Raw genomic sequence first — 23,876 nt, 5'->3', positions numbered from 1 at the left:
TAACAGTCTGGATGGTCCTTTTCATCTTAGGTTCGGAGCACACAGAAAAAGACCTGGAATGCTGATTCATCTGACCACAATACATGTTTCCACTGTGTGATGGTCCATCCTAGATGCCTCAGAGCCCAGAGAAGTTGATGCCGCTTTTGGACATGGTGAACATAAGGCTTCTTTTTTGCACAGTTAAGTTTTAAGTGGTATTTGTGCATGTAATTCCGTATTGTAGTGCTTGACAAAGGTTTGCCAAAGTAATCCCTTGCCCATGTGGTTATATCAGCTATTGTTGAGTGGCGGTTCTTGATGCAGTGTTGTCTGAGGGATCAAAGATCACGAGTGTTCAGCTTAAGCTTGCGCCCTTGGCCTTTATGCACTGAAATTCCTCCTGATTCCTTGCATCGTTTAATGATATTATGCACTATAGAGGGAGAAATATGCAAATCCCTTCCAATCTTTTTTTGAGGTACATTGTTTTTGAACATTTCAATAATTTTCTCACACATTTGTTGACAAACTGGAGATCCTCTGGCCATCTTTGTTCAAAGACTCAGCCTCTCCTGGATGCTGTTTTTGTACCAAACCATGATTACAATCACCTGTTGACATCACCTGTGTGGAATCACATCATTATTTAGTTTTTTCACCTCATTACTAGCCCTAAATTGCCCCGTCACAATTTTTTTTGGAATGTGTTGCAGGCCTGAAATGCAGGAATGGAGGTATATTAACAAGTTAAATGAAATTGAGCAGACAAAACATGAAATATATCAGACACATACTGTCTGCAATCAAACTAAAGTCAAAGTAAATGTAAGGAACACTGCTTTTTTTTTTTATTTGCATTTTCCATACTGTCCCAACTTTTTCTCATTTGGGGTTGTAGTATAGGTAGGAGGCTTAAAATTGAAGCTAGGCTGTAATATGGCCCTTCTTGACACTGAGCATTTTACGGCAAAGATGAAGGCAAAGAGTGTCAGAGACATGGTCAACTTATTAACATCACTGATGTCATGTGCTCATAATACAGTACACCTGTGCCAAATAATGGTTCTTTTTTCCTGCTACATGCTGAATGGAAGCAAAAATTCTTTTCTCGGTCTCTCTGTCTCACAGAAAACAGCACATATCCAATCAAGGCCATGTAAAGATTGCATAACCTTCAAGAGAGCTTTCATTGAAAACAAGAAATAGAAAAACATCACTGAACACACATCTCCTAAGCTTACATGAATATGGTAATACCAGGCATCTTACAAAAAGAAAGGTCAAAGAAACAGAAATCACAGGCATCTATGACCTGTTCAACACAATACAGTTAGATAAAACACTATACAAAGCTGGACCTATATTAAAAGAAATACATAAGCATTGTAGATTTTTTTCTGGCACACAATGTTAATAGTAATAAAATATTTGTTATAGAGCGCTTCCGGTGGGTTGTATTCTCCTTCAGTACTTATGGACCAATGTAAAAGCTGAAATAAACCTCGGTGCCATAGGCAGATGACAAACTGATGACTGAAGTGTCTACATTTCACTGCCGAGAGCGAACTCCATATGCTCTGTTGGGTACAATGGACACTGGCTTCCAACAGTATGCCTAAGTCAGCCGTTCTGATTGTGAAGCATTTGGTAGGAATACTGCCTTTTTAACTGTTACACTGTTTTAGTTAAAATTGTAGAGCTATAGTTAGGCACCAGTCATAATAAAAAGCATTCCAAACCTTGCAAAGGGTTTATACACATCAAAGTTAAGTTAAATATCAGTGGGAGAATGCTTAAAACGCAACATGGTCGTACCACATGGTCTCCCAAATCTCTGTTTAAAGTGTCAATCACCGGTAACCAATAAAATAGCCAACCTATCCCATTTTTATGCTTTCACTTTTGTTTAATTTAGGATTGCTACCATAAACAGCCATACATCTATACACACACAGTAGCCTAGACAACCTAAAATGTGTTATTTATACAAGAGAAAATAAACGAACTATTTAGTATGTAAACTATGGATGTATAAATAAACTATTTATATTTTAGTAAGATTTTAACAGTGATTTAATGTTACTTTAACATCAGTTTGGCTTACCAAATGCAAATAGGAATCTAGTCGTATATTGCTAGAAATAAGTTTCATTGCATTACAACTGTGACTTTTAAGTAACAAACTTTATGTTTAAGACATAATTTGTCATAATTTAGTAAACACATTTAAACACATAATATAGTTATGATTTTACGTATAAAACCTTTACAACTATGACACCCCCCTAACAGGGTAACAGAGTAAATTTAAGATCTGTGGTATAAATAGAAATACAAATAAATTTGAATTATTCTATTTAAAACATGTTTCATTTTAATTTAATTTTCATCAATCGCTTCATCTTGGTCAGGGTTGTGGTGAGTCTGGTTCCACAGGGAAACACTGGGTGCAAGGCAGGAATACCCTGGACAGGGTATCAATCTATTACAGGGCATCCCTCCCAGACATAGCCAATCATGTCTGTGTAGATGCCTGGCTAGCTGATAGCACTGCTGAAACTGCTGAACTTCGAACCCGGATCACAGTATACCGCTGTGCCAGCAATCTGCATAATCCAAGTATTTTGTTCTTGTAACTGAAGAATCTGCCATAGCTGGGTGACCAGGACAGCCTTCAGTCATCAGTAATTGCTTGGCTATTACCCGATGCTTCTGTAGTGTCCATGGACTCTGGGGGCAGGATTCTGAAACAAACGGAATTAGGACCCTAGTGCAATTTACTAACAGCAACACTATAAAAATATATGCCAAACAGAAAGCCATCCGGCAATTACTTCACCTTGACTAACCTAGTATAGTAGGCAAACGGCCATGATAACCACTAATTAATATCACTAGCCAAAGATAAACAAGAAAAACTAAAGCACCAAACCAGCAGGACAGAACACAAGAGAACTAGAGGCATCAATTAATCTAACAAAAAAAACTGATTAATGAATTCTCAGAGATTTCACATGACAAGGAGTATTGGCAAAGCAAAAGCACATGGGAAGTGCAATGCTGTGCAGCAATGAGTTGTGCCAGGGTGGTATATGAAGGGTAAAGGAATTGGTTCTAGGTGTTAGAACTTTGAGGATGTCCTGCCAAGTGCAGTGCTGATTTTGCGCAGTTACAAATACGAGGTTTAACAAATATTTAACAAGGGTTTTTACTACTATCATGAAAATCTGAATGATTTAAGACACATAGTGACTGCTGATTTAGAGTCTGTAAATCATGATTAAATTATACATACAGAATAGTGGACCAACAAGTTCATTCCTGTTGTTCGCTACTGTCTTTACTGTAGTTACTGACCTAGCCTTCTATGAGTCACATGTACTGGCTTAGCCATGGGCAGACTTTGGTGGAGGCAGTTTGGTATCTCTGGCAGCCCCTTTGTGTGGGTGGGAGCACATTCTTACGGAATTACTCAGTTTTCTGTCTACCTATGGGGCTTTAACAGGTGATACACCCCATAAACAAGCTACAAGCCCTGTCCTGTTGTAGAATTGATGGTACTATCCTGTAGGCCTCAGTGGCTACCTCCCACAGAGTGTACAATACAATATACACATGGGTTTAGCTTTATAATATACCAGGCCATGTGTAGTAGATGTGATATGTGTGATGTTTTACTTCAGCTTATACTTACATTAAAACTGTTGCACCACTTTAACATTGCATCACATGGCATACATAACATTTATTATATTTAGTGCATTGGGCATACATTATATGACCAAAAGTAACATCTGTGCACATCTGACCATAAGCTTATCAAAGATCATTTCCTTTAAACCATGGGCATGAATAGAGGATTGACCTAGCCTTTGCAGCTATATACTACATACTCTTCTGAAAGTGTGTCAGAATTTATGTGAATATTTATGTGAATTTACATTTACATTTGTGGCATTCAGCAGATGCTTTTATCCAAAGCAACTTACAATCATCACTAAATACAATTTAAGTAATTCAACACTGACAACTTATACTTATACTTAGTAATAGTGGGGCTTGAACTGGCAACCTTACGATTAGTAGTCCAGTACTCTAACTGCTGAGCTACCACTGGCCTAACAATTAAACTAATTAGCTATTATAATTACTAATTAATTACTTAGTTATTATAATTGATATTACTATAGTTAATGAATTAAAATATAAAGGTTAACCTTGTTGTAAATACAGAAAAGGAAAAGTTTTAAAAATGCTTAATAATTTATCTATAAATAGAATGATTAAATAAAATGTTATTTAAATACAGCTACACATATCTTGAATTGCACCAAACCAACGCAGCATGACACATACTTCAGCATGTTTTGGAAGGTGGAAGAAAGTACCCAGAGAGAACCCATGTGGACATGTAACTGCAATAATCCACAGTGTCCAGTTTACAGAGGTGCTCTTTCACACCCACATCTCTACAGGCTTCACCTTTCACCTAGAGGCAATGTGTACCTGCAGGACAATTCACCATATGACTGTGAGGAATATGAGGAGGAAACTAACCTAAGTAAACTCATGAGGACATGGGAAACATTCAAAGCTCCTCAAGTGAGGAGGGCTCTCCAGGACTCATGTTTTTATGTGTCGCTACAGCTCTACAAGTGAAAGCTGTAAAGCATTTTGGCAGTAACCCTCCCAATAAATACAATTTTCAGTATTACAGTATTACACAAAAGGCTGTCATTTCTATTGACCAAAATTATGGCACTTTTAGGTAGTAAAGGTATTTATTAGAGTATGCAAGGTAACATAGTAAATTACTCCACACAAAACTTGCCAAACCATGTCTTTAGGAAACTTCCTCAGACTGTTTTCACAAAGTTAAAAACAAATAATTTATTTTATATAACATTTGTTTTATATAATGAATTTTACATACCTCGAGGATCTATTTGAAACACCTGAACTCAGTAATTTATAAAATCATGAATAAGTCATAATAATTTTGTCCACATTTTTTTGGCAAAACAGTGCATTTAACATTTAACATTGTCAGCACTAAAGTATTGCCCTACTTAGGTACACTGGGTACACAGGATTTGGAGGGTAAAAGTAAAATGCAGAACAAATTCTCAAAATATTCTGGTAGATACCAGCATACTGCACTTTGTCAGGCAGTGAATCTGTCTGCTTGCCTCATGCCAGCATTTTCTCTTATGCCTGTGAGTGCCCAAGCACTGGCTGAGCAGCTGACACAGCTTGGTAGAACACCGCCAGAAAACTGACAAAGCGGAACAGTTCAATTGTCAGGCAGCATCTGACCCTGGCCGGGCACCATGTGACATGGGTTAGCCTTCCATTCATGGCCTGCGCTGGACGGAAAGGAAACACTTGTGCAATAATAAGGAGAAGGGGAAAGAAGCCATCAATGATGGTGGGAGAAAAGAGGAAATGAGCATGACAGAAATGAACAGCACATGACATAGAGGCCTGCACAGCTTTTTCAGTTTTTTTTTTCCTAACCTCCCCCTCCTTTTCGTCTGTCTGTGCTAGTCTTGGTAAAATATCAGGACACTGTCTCGTCAGTGCCCTTGATTTTTAATTATGTTTCTAAGCATCCAAAGAACATCTAAAATATAGCATTATGAAGTTGATTATTCGGAAGCTTGAAGGCTGTTCCACTGGCATCAGCTGGCACTGTTAGCACTGCCCACGCTCAGTGCCCTTCTTCACCATGGCTCCTCTACTCCAAAGCTCCAAAGAGTGATTTTGGAGTGAGTCCTTTTGTTTCGAGTATCTTCAGAGTAAGATGGTTGCCTAGCGACTGCCCTACATGACAACATAGCCTTCTGGATGAAGTGTGCAGTTGCTTTTGTGTGCAAGAGAGAGTATGAGCAAGGGCGTTAATCAGTGCACTTTATCCAGTCTGTTCAGGGGTTTTACCCTCAGGTGGTTCACCACTGAACACCACAACATATTACAAATACACACAGTCTATTACACAAAAGCACAGAAAAACTACTTTTATTATTATTATTTTTTTCTGTTTACTTATCCATCTAGATGTTTGAGCTTGCATCCTCAACGTTTTTGTTTAATTAATTTAAACATGCCATTTATTAAAGTAAATAAAGCGGCATATTTTAATGGACAATGACAAAGATTTCAATAACAAAAACACACCACTTAATTTTAAGGTATGTTTTAAGCCCAGCACTTACTAAACTAGCCAGTTTTATCCATTTTACTTTTTAATCCACTGCAAATACACATTTCTGAATCTGCTCTCCAAAATGCATTAGAGTGAAAATTGCCTATATACAAAAACACAGGCACATTAGCTCAAATGTTTATAAACTACAGCGTATTCAAGGTTAGTATGCTAGTTAATAGACCCATCATCTGCTTCTGCAGATTTGGTTTAATAAATACTGAACATAAAAACAAACTGTACTAGAAAAAAATACTCATTAAAATACCAAGTCCAATCTGTTTTGTTTTACTGTAGATAAGAAATATCTGGCTAATAGGCTACAACATTATTGTCACCAAAACTAAAAAAATACCATTTCAAATGCATCTGTTAATGTGAACTATCAACTCTATCTTTTTTAACTTTAACTTTGTATCAATCAGTGATGGCATAGTTACCTTGAAAAAGTAATCTGATTACTGATTACTGATTACTCCTTTAAAAAGTAACTTAGTTACTTTATTGATTACTTGATTTTAAAAGTAACTAAGTTAGATTACAAGTTACTTTATTAGTTATATAATGCGGTCCGCTAATGTATCCCATAATGCAACTGGAGCTGCGTAGGCGATTGAAGCGGAATAAGAAACAAGAAAGATAGCGGAAAACGGAGTCCTCTGTTCACAAGTGTAAGTAAGATAAATAAAATTAAAATTTTTAAAGACAAATAAATAACAAAAAGACGATAAATATCCTAAATTTTGGCGAGTGGGGTTTGTAATGAGTCTGTAACTATGGTGATATTACGTCATCACGTCCTCACGTCATCACTTGACGTTGGTAAGATGTACTTCTTTACCAGCCGAGTAGTGCATACTTCCTCCAATCTAGTACAGACTCTGTAAGTATGCGATTCCGGACGCAGCCCGTGACTTAGTTGTCGCATAGGACAGATGTCACTCCCCGAGACGCAAGAAGAAAGCAAAAATATATCTTTTTACTAGGGAAAATGACAAAAATAGTAACGCACAGTAACTTGGATAAGTAACTTTAATCTGATTACTGGATTGGAAATAGTAACGCGTTAGATTACTCGTTACTGAAAAATGTGGTCAGATTAGAGTAACGCGTTACTAAGTAACGCGTTACTGACCATCAGTGGTATCAATCTATTCTAACCTTTTGAAATTCATGTTCTTTCTCGAGCATCTGCCATTGTGATCTTAAACCAAAACGCTGAACCCCAAGTTAGTGTTACATATTGATATTGAAAATGTTTATTTGAATAGTGACTGTGCAATACAAGGCTTTATTTTTAATGCCACAAGATTCAACAGGTAAAACAGGTACACACTGACATAATAACTGGCAAACTTTTGAAATATAGTTGACGCTCATGTACAGTGTATCACAAAAGTGAGTACACCCCTCACATTTCTGCAAATATTTCATTATATCTTTTCATGGGACAACACTATAGACATGAAACTTGGATATAACTTAGAGTAGTCAGTGTACAACTTGTATAGCAGTGTAGATTTACTGTCTTCTGAAAATAACTCAACACACAGCCATTAATGTCTAAATAGCTGGCAACATAAGTGAGTACACCCCACAGTGAACATGTCCAAATTGTGCCCAAAGTGTCAATATTTTGTGTGACCACCATTATTATCCAGCACTGCCTTAACCCTCCTGGGCATGGAATTCACCAGAGCTGCACAGGTTGCTACTGGAATCCTCTTCCACTCCTCCATGATGACATCACGGAGCTGGTGGATGTTAGACACCTTGAACTCCTCCACCTTCCACTTGAGGATGCGCCACAGGTGCTCAATTGGGTTTAGTCCATCACCTTTACCTTCAGCTTCCTCAGCAAGGCAGTTGTCATCTTGGAGGTTGTGTTTGGGGTCGTTATCCTGTTGGAAAACTGCCATGAGGCCCAGTTTTTGAAGGGAGGGGATCATGCTCTGTTTCAGAATGTCACAGTACATGTTGGAATTCATGTTTCCCTCAATGAACTGCAGCTCCCCAGTGCCAGCAACACTCATGCAGCCCAAGACCATGATGCTACCACCACCATGCTTGACTGTAGGCAAGATACAGTTGTCTTGGTACTTCTCACCAGGGCGCCGCCACACATGCTGGACACCATCTGAGCCAAACAAGTTTATCTTGGTCTCGTCAGACCACAGAGTAACAATTCTATTTCTCACATCCTCAGAGAGTTCTTTGCCATGAGGTGCCATGTTGAATATCCAGTGGCCAGTATGAGAGAATTGTACCCAAAACACCAAATTTAACAGCCCTGCTCCCCATTTACGCCTGGGACCTTGACACATGACACCAGGGAGGGACAACGACACATTTGGGCACAATTTGGACATGTTCACTGTGGGGTGTACTCACTTATGTTGCCAGCTATTTAGACATTAATGGCTGTGTGTTGAGTTATTTTCAGAAGACAATAAATCTACACTGCTATACAAGCTGTACACTGACTACTCTAAGTTATATCCAAGTTTCATGTCTATAGTGTTGTCCCATGAAAAGATATAATGAAATATTTGCAGAAATGTGAGGGGTGTACTCACTTTTGTGATACACTGTATATCCATGCTAACCAAGTTGCTGCGCCAAGAGGTTCCTGCTGACTGAAGAAAAGGGATTATCATCAAGCTCTCAAAAAGAGGTGACACAACACAAGCAATTGTAACAACTTTCAAGGGATCACACTACTTTCTGTACCTGCCAAATTTTATTTGCATCATGCTGTTACGACGCCTTCACAATGCAGTGAACACCAGACTGCAAGAAGAACAAGCCGGATTACGTTGAGGCCATTAATCTGTTCTTTGTATTATTAATTGTTAAGCGACCTTGGGTTTTGTGAAAGGCGCTATATAAGTGTAACTTATTATTATTATTATTATTATTATTAATGCGCCGTGTTGCATAATGTAATCAAGCAGTGCCTTGAAATCATTAGCTATAAATTTGATTGACTTTTAGCTGGATTCTTTATGGACGTTTGTGAGACAGTATAGAATCCCAGTTCATTTCATCCATATTTTCAATAATCTCTATGAGAATTTGAGATGCTATTTTCGATTCGAAGATGAAAACACCAATTTCCCAACACCAATTCATCCGTTGTTGAATCTTCTGGGGTTTTTTTTCGTCCATGTCCAGGGACATCAGCTATAGCGCCTGTAAACTTCTTAATGATGTTGTGCACAGCAAACACAGCAACATTAAGTTCTGGATATCTGGAGATGTAGCATTGAGATAGTCCTTGTATTTGCACAATTTTGGTTCCCACATCTTCTGGCAATTCTAAGCTCCTTTTTCTGGTCTCCATGTTTAGTGTGGTACATACAGACACAAAGATTGAGTTCACTTTTCTCCACTTAAAATGGTTGTAAATATTGCCAGTAGCTATTGTTGTTACAGTTCATTTTATGTACAAATAAAACAGCATGTGTGTAACTTTGTTTTTGAAGACAAGTTTTTTGCTATTCTCTTAGCTTTATTCTGTTGTCCCCATGGAAATTAAAATGTAAAACCGATTTTTTGGGAAAAAAGATAAAAAGGGGGGTCCACTTAAGCATATGTATAGTTTTAAGAAAATGGAGTCCAGTAATTAGAATGTCAAAATGTAGTGTAATGGCTTTTGTTGTTGCTTCTATATTTCAAACTTGTTGGAAAAGTTCTTTAGACTCTAAAATAGGAAACCCTAATTACAATGTGACCAGATTAACTTTGCCAGTTAAAACTGGTCTGCTGTGTTGATCTCCTCCTTTAATGTTTCATTTATTTTAATGTAAACTTTTAAATGCATGTTTATATTAGTTTAAAGGTGCTATAATTTGACATTAGAATGATTGTGCCACCCTTTGCAGTTCTCATTAGGTTATAGGGCTGCTTTGGAAAAAATTCAGCTTCTAACTCTGGACTCTGCAGACTTAACCCCTGACTGTCAAAACTTTGAAACCTGAGAGCTGATGAGAAAGAAAAAAGAGGGACATAAGGGGGCTTTCAGGGGGCTGAAGTGAGATAGTCTATCTCTCCTGTTATTCCTCTGTGTCTCAGATTTGTTCCTCTATGCCCTTTAATGATGCCTTTGGCCAAAGAAAATATCTCCCAGTTCATTTAACATGACCACCAATAAATTCCAGTCACTTTCATGGAACTAGGAATGCTTACCCAACCCCATTTCCCTGGCAGCGCTGAATCAGTCTTAAAAAATTTCACATGGCTGAGTCATACTTCCTAGTGGATATGACAGTGCTTCCTCCACAAAACTAATCTGCCCTCCCCTCCCTAAATCTTAAAGGGACAGGGTATGGAAGAAGTGAGTAATAAGAGCGCTTAGTCCAGCAGTGAAACTGATGCTGACAAACCGACATGGCAGATAAAAGGGCAGCAAGTCATCTATCAAAATGTCAAGCCAGACTTTAATCATACTCAGTAAAGGGGCATTGAACAAGTTGATAATGCGAAACATGGATCAATACAAGATATAACCCTGCATTTACACTGGTGTGACCCGGTGTAACAAAACAAAAATAAGTCTGGCTATGTGCAGTTTCCTCATGAATGTTGGAGTGTATCTGTTGGAATTTGTTCCTCTTCAGTCTAAAAAGCAGTTGTGATGTAAGAAACTCATGTTGTATAAGCCTGTCTCACAACCAACATTCCTCTTCATTCCAAAATTGTTCATTAAAGTTGAAATCAGGGCTCTCTGCCACTGAACGTCCTTTACAGCAAACTAATCAAAGCATGTCTTTATAAACTTCTATAGACCTTGTGCACAGAGGAACAGTCATTCGGTTGCCAATTGTTGCCACAAAATTGGTACACATTATTTATTTGATAAGGGCAGTGGTAGCACAGTAGTTAAGTTAACCCCTTAATGCCTGAATTTATTTATAATTACATAAAAAAATTAATTATTTGTGTTTTTGCTTTAAAGCCGATGCTACGTTAAGTGGAGATTGTAAATTTGTCCATAGCACATAAAATAGATATACATTTAGGTATGTTGCAAATTAGCGACAACAGGCATAAATAGTAAAAAATGGTTAACAGGCATAAATGGTAAAAAAAAAAAAAAAAAAGAAAGAAATGAAACGTCTTCCGTCTCAGATATGTAGACTTTACATTCAGGTATGTAAACTAACATACATACGTATACATACACACACACACACAAACACACACACACATATATATATATATATATATATATATATACAGTGTATCACAAAAGTGAGTACACCCCTCACATTTCTGCAAATATTTTATTATATCTTTTCATGGGACAACACTATGGAAATAAAACTTGGATATAACTTAGAGTAGTCAGTGTACAACTTGTATAGCAGTGTAGATTTACTGTCTTCTGAAAATAACTCAACACACAGCCATTAATGTCTAAATGGCTGGCAACATAAGTGAGTACACCCCACAGTGAACATGTCCAAATTGTGCCCAAAGTGTCAATATTTTGTGTGACCACCATTATTATCCAGCACTGCCTTAACTCTCCTGGGCATGGAATTCACCAGAGCTGCACAGGTTGCTACTGGAATCCTCTTCCACTCCTCCATGATGACATCACGGAGCTGGTGGATGTTAGACACCTTGAACTCCTCCACCTTCCACTTGAGGATGCGCCACAGGTGCTCAATTGGGTTTAGTCCATCACCTTTACCTTCAGCTTCCTCAGCAAGGCAGTTGTCATCTTGGAGGTTGTGTTTGGGGTCGTTATCCTGTTGGAAAACTGCCATGAGTTTTCGAAGGGAAAGGATCATGCTCTGTTTCAGAATGTCACAGTACATGTTGGAATTCATGTTTCCCTCAATGAACTGCAGCTCCCCAGTGCCAGCAACACTCATGCAGCCCAAGACCATGATGCTACCACCACCATGCTTGACTGTAGGCAAGATACAGTTGTCTTGGTACTTCTCACCAGGGCGCCGCCACACATGCTGGACACCATCTGAGCCAAACAAGTTTATCTTGGTCTCGTCAGACCACAGGGCATTCCAGTAATCCATGTTCTTGGACTGCTTGTCTTCAGCAAACTGTTTGCGGGCTTTCTTGTGCGTCAGCTTCCTTCTGGGATGACGACCATGCAGACCGAGTTGATGCAGTGTGCGGCGTATGGTCTGAGCACTGACAGGCTGACCTCCCACGTCTTCAACCTCTGCAGCAATTCTGGCAGCACTCATGTGTCTATTTTTTAAAGCCAACCTCTGGATATGACGCCGAACACGTGGACTCAACTTCTTTGGTCGACCCTGGCGAAGCCTGTTCCGAGTGGAACCTGTCCTGGAAAACCGCTGTATGACCTTGGCCACCATGCTGTAGCTCAGTTTCAGGGTGTTAGCAATCTTCTTATAGCCCAGGCCATCTTTGTGGAGAGCAACAATTCTATTTCTCACATCCTCAGAGAGTTCTTTGCCATGAGGTGCCATGTTGAATATCCAGTGGCCAGTATGAGAGAATTGTACCCAAAACACCAAATTTAACAGCCCTGCTCCCCATTTACACCTGGGACCTTGACACATGACACCAGGCAGGGACAACGACACATTTGGGCACAATTTGGACATGTTCACTGTGGGGTGTACTCACTTATGTTGCCAGCTATTTAGACATTAATGGCTGTGTGTTGAGTTATTTTCAGAAGACAGTAAATCTACACTGCTATACAAGCTGTACACTGACTACTCTAAGTTATATCCACTGTACACACTGTACAGTGTATCACAAAAGTGAGTACACCCCTCACATTTCTGCAAATATTTCATTATATCTTTTCATGGGACAACACTATAGACATGAAACTTGGATATAACTTAGAGTAGTCAGTGTACAGCTTGTATAGCAGTGTAGATTTACTGTCTTCTGAAAATAACTCAACACACAGCCATTAATGTCTAAATAGCTGGCAACATAAGTGAGTACACCCCACAGTGAACATGTCCAAATTGTGCCCAAATGTGTCGTTGTCCCTCCCTGGTGTCATGTGTCAAGGTCCCAGGTGTAAATGGGGAGCAGGGCTGTTAAATTTGGTGTTTTGGGTACAATTCTCTCATACTGGCCACTGGATATTCAACATGGCACATCCTGGCAAAGAACTCTCTGAGGATGTGAGAAATAGAATTGTTGCTCTCCACAAAGATGGCCTGGGCTATAAGAAGATTGCTAACACCCTGAAACTGAGCTACAGCATGGTGGCCAAGGTCATACAGCGGTTTTCCAGGACAGGTTCCACTCGGAACAGGCTTCGCCAGGGTCGACCAAAGAAGTTGAGTCCACGTGTTCGGCGTCATATCCAGAGGTTGGCTTTAAAAAATAGACACATGAGTGCTGCCAGCATTGCTGCAGAGGTTGAAGACGTGGGAGATCAGCCTGTCAGTGCTCAGACCATACACCGCACACTGCATCAACTCGGTCTGCATGGTCGTCATCCCAGAAGGAAGCTGACGCACAAGAAAGCCAGCAAACAGTTTGCTGAAAACAAGCAGTCCAAGAACATGGATTACTGGAATGCCCTGTGGTCTGACGAGACCAAGATAAACTTGTTTGGCTCAGATGGTGTCCAGCATGTGTGGCGGCGCCCTGGTGAGAAGTACCAAGACAACTGTATCTTGCCTACAGTCAAGCATGGTGGTGGTAGCATCATGGTCTTGGGCTGCATGAGTGTTGCTGGCACTGGGGAGCTGCAGTTCATTGAGGGAAACATGAATTCCAACATGTACTGTGACATTCTGAAACAGAGCATGATCCCCTCCCTTCGAAAACTGGGCCTCATGGCAGTTTTCCAACAGGATAACGACCCCAAACACAACCTCCAAGATGACAACTGCCTTGCTGAGGAAGCTGAAGGTAAAGGTGATGGACTAAACCCAATTGAGCACCTGTGGGGCATCCTCAAGTGGAAGGTGGAGGACTTCAAGGTGTCTAACATCCACCAGCTCCGTGATGTCATCATGGAGGAGTGGAAGAGGATTCCAGTAGCAACCTGTGCAGCTCTGGTGAATTCCATGCCCAGGAGGGTTAAGGCAGTGCTGGATAATAATGGTGGTCACACAAAATATTGACACTTTGGGCACAATTTGGACATGTTCACTGTGGGGTGTACTCACTTATGTTGCCAGTCATTTAGACATTAATGGCTGTGTGTTGAGTTATTTTCAGAAGACAGTAAATCTACACTGCTATACAAGTTGTACACTGACTACTCTAACTTATATCCAAGTTTTATTTCTATAGTGTTGTCCCATGAAAAGATATAATGAAATATTTGCAGAAATGTGAGGGGTGTACTCACTTTTGTGATACACTGTATATATATATATATATATACATATACATATACATACATACATACATATACAGTACATACATACATGCTATTTAATAATGATTATACAAATTAACTAGAATGGCATTTCCTAAAGAAAGTGCATGTGCGTGCTGAAATCAATCTAAATACAGCATTATTTATATGCAGACATTATGGCCGATTGTAGCCATTATGGTCGGACGTAGCGAATTCGTGACAAACAGAAAACTTCAAATAACAGAAAAAATATTCGTCACATGAAATCTATTCCAATATGTCAGCTGTAGAAGCAATCAATAATGTGCTACGTATTTTTTATCTTAGCACAACCTGCATCAAATTGGACAATTTCTCCAAATTTGCAGCCGCAAAATGCACAAGTCACTATCCGACAGGTTAGCTTCCGTGAATCGAATGTAGTTCCCACTCCGACCGGTCCTACGAGAAACCAGTGCTTGCAAAAGGTTCCTAGGAATGTATTAAATAAGCACAACCCGGCATTGGAGGAATACATACGCTTTCTCGGCTGCAATCCGAATGAAAGCGCTGTGTTGCGAATTCGCGACAAGCGGCGTTAAGGGGTTTGGACTAGATTATTTTGCTGATTCAAGCTTTACCACTGTTGGGCCACTAAGCAAAGCCCTTAACTCTCAGGTATCCATTCACAAGTGTCTGTGTCTTTGAATGAAAGTGTCTGCTAAATGACATAAATGTTCAAGTAATAAATTATATAATTGCTCAGGTTGATTTTATTATATGGAAAAAAATTATCACTTTTTCTTACACTTACTTCTTATCTCCACTCTCATACAATTTCACCAGTATCTGACCTGTACATCAGGTGCATTACAACAGCCCTGATTAATATGTAATATATGTATCCCCCTTTCATTCTTATTTTATCATGTGAAGGTAAATAACCCTTTAAATGAACCTCCAGGGACACTGTGGATTATGTGCATGTGCGTTTGTGAGTGAGTGAGTGAGTAAGTGAGTGAGTGAGATGTAAAACCTCTCCAAAGAAGTTTCTTCAAACACACATCTTAATCGACACCAACGTAGATCTGAGTGTGGCTTTCAGGGTGGTTCTAAGCTGGGTCAAAGCTAAGAAACCGTGAGTATGTTCTGGATGACAGGGTGATTCACTGTCAGCTGCAAATATGTTATTTCTGTAGTTTGGGTTGGGTAAAAAAAAAAAAGTTATATTATAAAATAAAACTGAATTAAAATAATAATAATAATACAACTAGAAGCTAAAAACTGTATTGTGATTTTTTTATCTTATCTTATGTCTAACAATTAAAAGTCAATTAATTGTAATAAAAAAATGTGCAATATCCATAGCAAAATACTTTAAGTAAAAGTTTCATCATTCAAAAACCTTAAGCAGCACCAAAATATTCAATTATGCTTGCTCAGTGCTGCTGTTCTTTGAATGTGGAAATTAAAATGCACTTTGTGACAGTCAGTTTGACACAAATTGGCATGTATTACATTAACCATTTGCTGTCATGCTTATAAAATTAGCAGGTTACTTTGGGAAAGGTAAATTTGCCTGTCTACAAAGGGCTCTAGAATACATATGCATTTATTTGAGCAGTTTGCAGTCTCTAGCCATTGGTAGAAAAAAAAAAGAAATTAAGGTAAATGAGCGCTCAGTGTTTTAAAATTAATAAACACTGTAATGAAAAAAAGGTACAAAGCCCCCACAAGCACCCTAAACATCCCTGGTTATAGAAATACATTTAATATTTTACAAGTAGAAGTTCCAGTAGATTGTCCACAGACAAATGTGTCTCAAAAAACTGTACACTTCACTATCAGGCTTTTAATGGAGGCAAGTAAGAGAATCAAGCTCTTAATTTTAATTGAGGGCTGAGCTTAAAACAGTACAAAGTACAGTTACACAAAGAACAATAAGCAATCACTTGCATGGCAATCATCTCTGTTCCCACAACCCACGCAAGACACAAGAAAAAATGACACTTCATACTTAGGAACACGAATTTGATCTTGTGAAGATATTGTTATATGACCAGTTAGGCATGAATTATACATTTGTAAATGATTTATTATTTATTCACAATGCATTAAGCATTGAGCAGTTAAGCATTAAGCATTATTTAGTGTGACCTTTATTAGTACTTAATTGTGGGTTATATATATACAGTGTATCACAAAAGTGAGTACACCCCTCACATTTCTGCAGATATTTAAGTATATCTTTTCATGGGACAACACTGACAAAATGACACTTTGACACAATGAAAAGTAGTCTGTGTGCAGCTTATATAACAGTGTAAATTTATTCTTCCCTCAAAATAACTCAATATACAGCCATTAATGTCTAAACCACCGGCAACAAAAGTGAGTACACCCCTAAGAGACTACACCCCTAAATGTCCAAATTGAGCACTGCTTGTCATTTTCCCTCCAAAATGTCATGTGATTTGTTAGTGTTACTAGGTCTCAGGTGTGCATAGGGAGCAGGTGTGTTCAATTTAGTAGTACAGCTCTCACACTCTCTCATACTGGTCACTGAAAGTTCCAACATGGCACCTCATGGCAAAGAACTCTCTGAGGATCTTAAAAGACGAATTGTTGCGCTACATGAAGATGGCCAAGACTACAAGAAGATTGCCAACACCCTGAAACTGAGCTGCAGCACAGTGGCCAAGATCATCCAGCGTTTTAAAAGAGCAGGATCCACTCAGAACAGACCTCGCGTTGGTTGTCCAAAGAAGCTGAGTGCACATGCTCAGCGTCACATCCAACTGCTGTCTTTGAAAGATAGGCGCAGGAGTGCTGTCAGCATTGCTGCAGAGATTGAAAAGGTGGGGGGTCAGCCTGTCAGTGCTCAGACCATACGCCGCACACTACATCAAATTGGTCTGCATGGCTGTCACCCCAGAAGGAAGCCTCTTCTGAAGTCTCTACACAAGAAAGCCCGCAAACAGTTTGCTGAAGACATGTCAACAAAGGACATGGATTACTGGAACCATGTCCTATGGTCTGATGAGACCAAGATTAATTTGTTTGGTTCAGATGGTCTCAAGCATGTGTGGCGGCAATCAGGTGAGGAGTACAAAGATAAGTGTGTCATGCCTACAGTCAAGCATGGTGGTGGGAATGCCATGGTCTGGGGCTGCATGAGTGCAGCAGGTGTTGGGGAGTTACATTTCATTGAGGGACACATGAACTCCAATATGTACTGTGAAATACTGAAGCAGAGCATGATCCCCTCCCTCCGGAAACTGGGTCGCAGGGCAGTGTTCCAGCATGATAATGACCCCAAACACACCTCTAAGATGACCACTGCTTTATTGAAGAGGCTGAGGGTAAAGGTGATGGACTGGCCAAGCATGTCTCCAGACCTAAACCCAATAGAACATCTTTGGGGCATCCTCAAGCGGAAGGTGGAGGAGCGCAAAGTCTCGAATATCCGCCAGCTCCGTGATGTCGTCATGGAGGAGTGGAAAAGCATTCCAGTGGCAACCTGTGAAGCTCTGGTAAACTCCATGCCCAGGAGAGTTAAGGCAGTTCTGGGAAATAATGGTGGCCACACAAAATATTGACACTTCAGGAACTTTCACTAAGGGGTGTACTCACTTTTGTTGCCGGTGGTTTAGACATTAATGGCTGTATATTGAGTTATTTTGAGGGAAGAATAAATTTACACTGTTATATAAGCTGCACACAGACTACTTTTCATTGTGTCAAAGTGTCATTTTGTCAGTGTTGTCCCATGAAAAGATATACTTAAATATCTGCAGAAATGTGAGGGGTGTACTCACTTTTGTGATACACTGTATATATATATATATACTGTATATATATATATATACAGGGGTTGGACAAAATAACTGAAACACCTGGTTTTAGATTTTTAGACCTGGTTTAATTTATTAGTATGGTGTAGGGCCTCCTTTTGCGGCCAATACAGCGTCAATTCGTCTTGGAAATGACATATACAAGTCCTGCACAGTGGTCAGAGGGATTTTAAGCCATTCTTCTTGCAGGATAGTGGCCAGGTCACTACGTGATGCTGGTGGAGGAAAACGTTTCCTGACTCGCTTCTCCAAAACACCCCAAAGTGGCTCAATAATATTTAGATCTGGTGACTGTGCAGGCCATGGGAGATGTTCAACTTCACTTTCATGTTCATCAAACCAATCTTTCACCAGTCTTGCTGTGTGTATTGGTGCATTGTCATCCTGATACACGGCACCGCCATTGGATGCACATGGTCCTCCAGAATGGTTCGGTAGTCCTTGGCAGTGACGCGCCCATCTAGCACAAGTATTGGGCCAAGGGAATGCCATGATATGGCAGCCCAAACCATCACTGATCCACCCCCATGCTTCACTCTGGGCATGCAACAGTCTGGGTGGTACGCTTCTTTGGGGCTTCTCCACACCGTAACTCTCCCTGATGTGGGGAAAACAGTAAAGGTGGACTCATCAGAGAACAATACATGTTTCACATTGTCCACAGCCCAAGATTTGCGCTCCTTGCACCATTGAAACCAACGTTTGGCATTGGCACGAGTGACCAAAGGTTTGGCTATAGCAGCCCGGCCGTGTATATTGACCCTGTGGAGCTCCCGACGGACAGTTCTGGTGGAAACAGGAGAGTTGAGGTGCACATTTAATTCTGCCGTGATTTGGGCAGCCGTGGTTTTATGTTTTTTGGATACAATCAGGGTTAGCACCCGAACATCCCTTTCAGACAGCTTCCTCTTGGGTCCACAGTTAATCCTGTTGGATGTGGTTTGTCCTTCTTGGTGGTATGCTGACATTACCCTGGATACCGTGGCTCTTGATACATCACAAAGACTTGCTGTCTTGGTCACAGATGCGCCAGCAAGACGTGCACCAACAATTTGTCCTCTTTTGAACTCTGGTATGTCACCCATAATGTTGTGTGCATTGCAATATTTTGAGCAAAACTGTGCTCTTACCCTGCTAATTGAACCTTCACACTCTGCTCTTACTGGAGCAATGTGCAATTAATGAAGATTGGCCACCAGACTGGTCCAATTTAGCCATGAAACCTCCCACACTAAAATGACAGGTGTTTCAGTTATTTTGTCCAACCCCTGTATATATATATATATATAAATATATATATAAAGTATATACAGTGTATCACAAAAGTGAGTACACCCCTCACATTTCTGCAAATATTTCATTATATCTTTTCATGGGACAACACTATAGACATGAAACTTGGATATAACTTAGAGTAGTCAGTGTAAAGCTTGTATAGCAGTGTAGATTTACTGTCTTCTGAAAATAACTCAACACACAGCCATTCATGTCTAAATAGCTGGCAACATAAGTGAGTACACCCCACAGTGAACATGTCCAAATTGTGCCCAAATGTGTCGTTGTCCCTCCCTGGTGTCATGTGTCAAGGTCCCAGGTGTAAATGGGGAGCAGGGCTGTTAAATTTGGTGTTTTGGGTACAATTCTCTCATACTGGCCACTGGATATTCAACATGGCACCTCATGGCAAAGAACTCTCTGAGGATGTGAGAAATAGAATTGTTGCTCTCCACAAAGATGGCCTGGGCTATAAGAAGATTGCTAACACCCTGAAACTGAGCTACAGCATGGTGGCCAAGGTCATACAGCGGTTTTCCAGGACAGGTTCCACTCGGAACAGGCTTCGCCAGGGTCAACCAAAGAAGTTGAGTCCACGTGTTCGGTGTCATATCCAGAGGTTAGCTTTAAAAAATAGACACATGAGTGCTGCCAGCATTGCTGCAGAGGTTGAAGACGTGGGAGGTCAGCCTGTCAGTGCTCAGACCATACGCCGCACACTGCATCAACTTGGTCTGCATGGTCGTCATCCCAGAAGGAAGCTGACGCACAAGAAAGCCAGCAAACAGTTTGCTGAAGACAAGCAGTCCAAGAACATGGAATGCCCTGTGGTCTGACGAGACCAAGATAAACTTGTTTGGCTCAGATGGTGTCCAGCATGTGTGGCGGCGCCCTGGTGAGAAGTACCAAGACAACTGTATCTTGCCTACAGTCAAGCATGGTGGTGGTAGCATCATGGTCTTGGGCTGCATGAGTGTTGCTGGCACTGGGGAGCTGCAGTTCATTGAGGGAAACATGAATTCCAACATGTACTGTGACATTCTGAAACAGAGCATGATCCCCTCCCTTCGAAAACTGGGCCTCATGGCAGTTTTCCAACAGGATAACGACCCCAAACACAACCTCCAAGATGACAACTGCCTTACTGAGGAAGCTGAAGGTAAAGGTGATGGACTAAACCCAATTGAGCACCTGTGGCGCATCCTCAAGTGGAAGGTGGAGGAGTTCAAGGTGTCTAACATCCACCAGCTCCGTGATGTCATCATGGAGGAGTGGAAGAGGATTCCAGTAGCAACCTGTGCAGCTCTGGTGAATTCCATGCCCAGGAGGGTTAAGGCAGTGCTGGATAATAATGGTGGTCACACAAAATATTGACACTTTGGGCACAATTTGGACATGTTCACTGTGGGGTGTACTCACTTATGTTGCCAGCCATTTAGACATTAATGGCTGTGTGTTGAGTTATTTTCAGAAGACAGTAAATCTACACTGCTATACAAGTTGTACACTGACTACTCTAAGTTATATCCAAGTTTCATGTCTATAGTGTTGTCCCATGAAAAGATATAATAAAATATTTGCAGAAATGTGAGGGGTGTACTCACTTTTGTGATACACTGTATATACAGTATATGTGTGTGTGTGTGTGTGTGTGTGTGTGTGTGTACACTTGTCCAGGCTCTTGTGATTGCTCCTGTCCCTGCTCTGGTCCTTATTCAGGTATGTACTCTGTTATTTAGTTATCTTAGAATAGAATTAGCCATTAGCATAGGGTTAAGCATTTTCTGTTTTTATCTAGTTTAGATTAGCTTAATTTTGTGACCTGTTCCTTGTCTTTAAGTTATTAGCATTTGTCTAAGCATAGCTTAGCATAGAGTTAGTTAGGTTACATCTTGTCTGTCTGTTCCCAGTCTATTCCTATTGTCTTTGCTTCTAGATCTAGGTGTTACCTTACCTTGCATATGGTTTATTGTCTTTTTGATAAATTTTTAATAAATCCTAATAATGTTTGAATGTCTATGTAAATGTGTCCGACCCACTGCCACCAGGCCAGCATTGCCATTGTATTTTTCAGTAAGAGGTACACACTTAACTTTTAAAAGAAAAAACATATTGACTGACTTAACTGTGCCAAAATAATAACTGCAATTGGCCTATACCAGCAATGATAACACCTGAACTTTACCTGAACCTGAAGATTAACATTTGCAACTCAAATAAAATTACTGTACTGTACTTTCTGTTCTCCTTACCTACAGTATACTGTCCTCCAATAGCACAATTGTGTTATTAAACCATCGCCTTTATAATAGAATATCACAAAGCACATCTTTGTGATCTGCATAGTCTCATATTTGCACATAAGCATTAACTGTAAGTTAATTAGAACAATGGACAGATAAAACAAAAAACAATTATTTACAAATAATTTAGCTTGTTTGGAGTAAGAAGGGGTGCACATATGATTTCAAGAACACCATACCCACAGTTAAGCATGGTGGTGAAAGTATCATGATATGGGACTGTATATGATACATGATACTGGTCATTACACATTATTAGAGAAAGTATGACTAAAAATATATACAGAGACAAGTTAGATGGAATGTAATCCATCTTTGCTTTTGTAACCTTGGAAAAATAAAGAAAATTTACCAAGAGAAATTAAGAGTTAAATTAAATCTCAATGCTTTTAAAATCCATATTATAAGTACAAAGTCAAATTTAAAGTGGATATGTACAATGGTAGTATATGATATAAAAACAAAGGCGGTTACTTGATTCTAATCACTGCAGTTAACTGAAGGCTTAAAATCAGGTACATTTTACTTGATATTAGAGTTAAAGGTACGATAAAATAAAGTGTTAAATAATCTTAACCGAAGCATGTTGAATTGGCATTATCATAAATTTTTGAATTTAATAAGTAAATGTATACATCTAACAAAACACTGAAACATCATCTCCAACTCATCTTGTAAAGCTAAGTACATTTCTTTGTTATTATGGCCCCAGCAGGAGCTTTATATCCATGTTCCGAGTGTAATATGTTCAGTTATTCCTTCTCCGTGTTTAGTGATAACTTTACATGTGATAAGTGTAGATTAGTTGTTAGTCTGACGGAGAAGATCTCAGTGTTAGAAGGGCGCATTCGGGCTTTAGAACAGACTACTACTAGTGAGTGCTTAGATTCAGCTGTAGCAGTCCCGAATGCCAGCAGTTCAGGTACAGAACCCCAGACTCCGGCATTAGAGCCCTCACAGCGGGGCGACTGGGTGACGTCTCGGCGACATAGTCGTAGGGCAAAGCACCGACCATCTCAGTTGCACGTGTCCAACAGGTTTTCCCCACTCAGTGAGCCACCCGCTGAGCAGCCTGTTAATGTAAGTGCTCTGGTTATAGGAGATTCTCAGCTCCGACACGTGCGTATTGCAACCCCCATAGAGACACCAGCAACCATAGTCACCTGTATTCTGGGGGCCAGGGCGCCCGACATCAGAGCAAACCTGAAAGTGCTGGCTAATGCTAATCGTAGATTTTCGAAGATTGTTATCCACGTTGGCACTAATGATGTTCGTTTACGGCAGTCTGAGGTTACTAAGAGTAATGTTAAAGAGGTGTGTGAGTTAGCTAGGTCGATGTCTGAGGCAGTAGTGTGCTCTGGCCCCTTACCGATTCGACCCAGTGGCGAAACCTACAGCAGGTTGTTGTCGCTGAACCGCTGGATGTCTAAATGGTGCTCAGAAAACTGCATTGATTTTGTAGATAACTGGTCCACCTTTGAGGGAAGGCCTGGTCTTTTGAAGCGGGATGGTGTCCACCCCACGTGGGAGGGTGCTGCTCGCATTTCTTGCAGCATAGGTGACAGGCTTTACCACCGCGTTAGTGTAGCGGCAGATAGTGTTAAATGACTATCCAGAGCCAAGACCAGGCAGCAGACTAACAGGCCTAACCAACTGTCTGCGAGTCACCATCGGACGTCACCCGGAATCCTTAGGTCACAAACCATTGAGACTGTGTCTGTTTACCGTGGCAGGTGTAAGCCAAAACAAAATCAAAAAGTATGTCATAATAACTTAATTAAAATTAATCTAAATGAGCATCATGAAAACCATAGTAAAGCTAAACTAAAGTTAGGACTTCTAAACATCAGGTCACTTGCATGCAAAACAGTAATTGTAAATGAAATAATTACAGATAATAGTCTTAGTGCACTTTGTTTAACTGAGACCTGGGCTAGACC

The 23,876-nt window shown here is 40.1% G+C and overlaps 1 protein-coding gene across 1 annotated transcript in view; it reads left to right on the top strand.

Annotated features, from left to right (window-relative positions):
* LOC134324376 (uncharacterized) overlaps positions 1-23,548 on the top strand; it is a 109,866-nt gene extending 86,318 nt beyond the window's left edge. The window contains exon 2 of the mRNA XM_063006202.1: positions 23,227-23,548. Within this exon, the coding sequence (XP_062862272.1) occupies positions 23,227-23,544 (318 nt within the window). The 3' untranslated portion in view covers positions 23,545-23,548. The remainder of the gene's footprint in view (positions 1-23,226) is intronic.
* Positions 23,549-23,876: the final 328 nt, after the last annotated feature.

This window comes from Trichomycterus rosablanca, chromosome 12 (genome assembly GCF_030014385.1).
Source record: "Trichomycterus rosablanca isolate fTriRos1 chromosome 12, fTriRos1.hap1, whole genome shotgun sequence".
NCBI lineage: Eukaryota > Metazoa > Chordata > Actinopteri > Siluriformes > Trichomycteridae > Trichomycterus > Trichomycterus rosablanca.
Note: the sequence above shows the minus strand (reverse complement) of the source record. Positions and strands in the feature narration are given on the sequence as shown.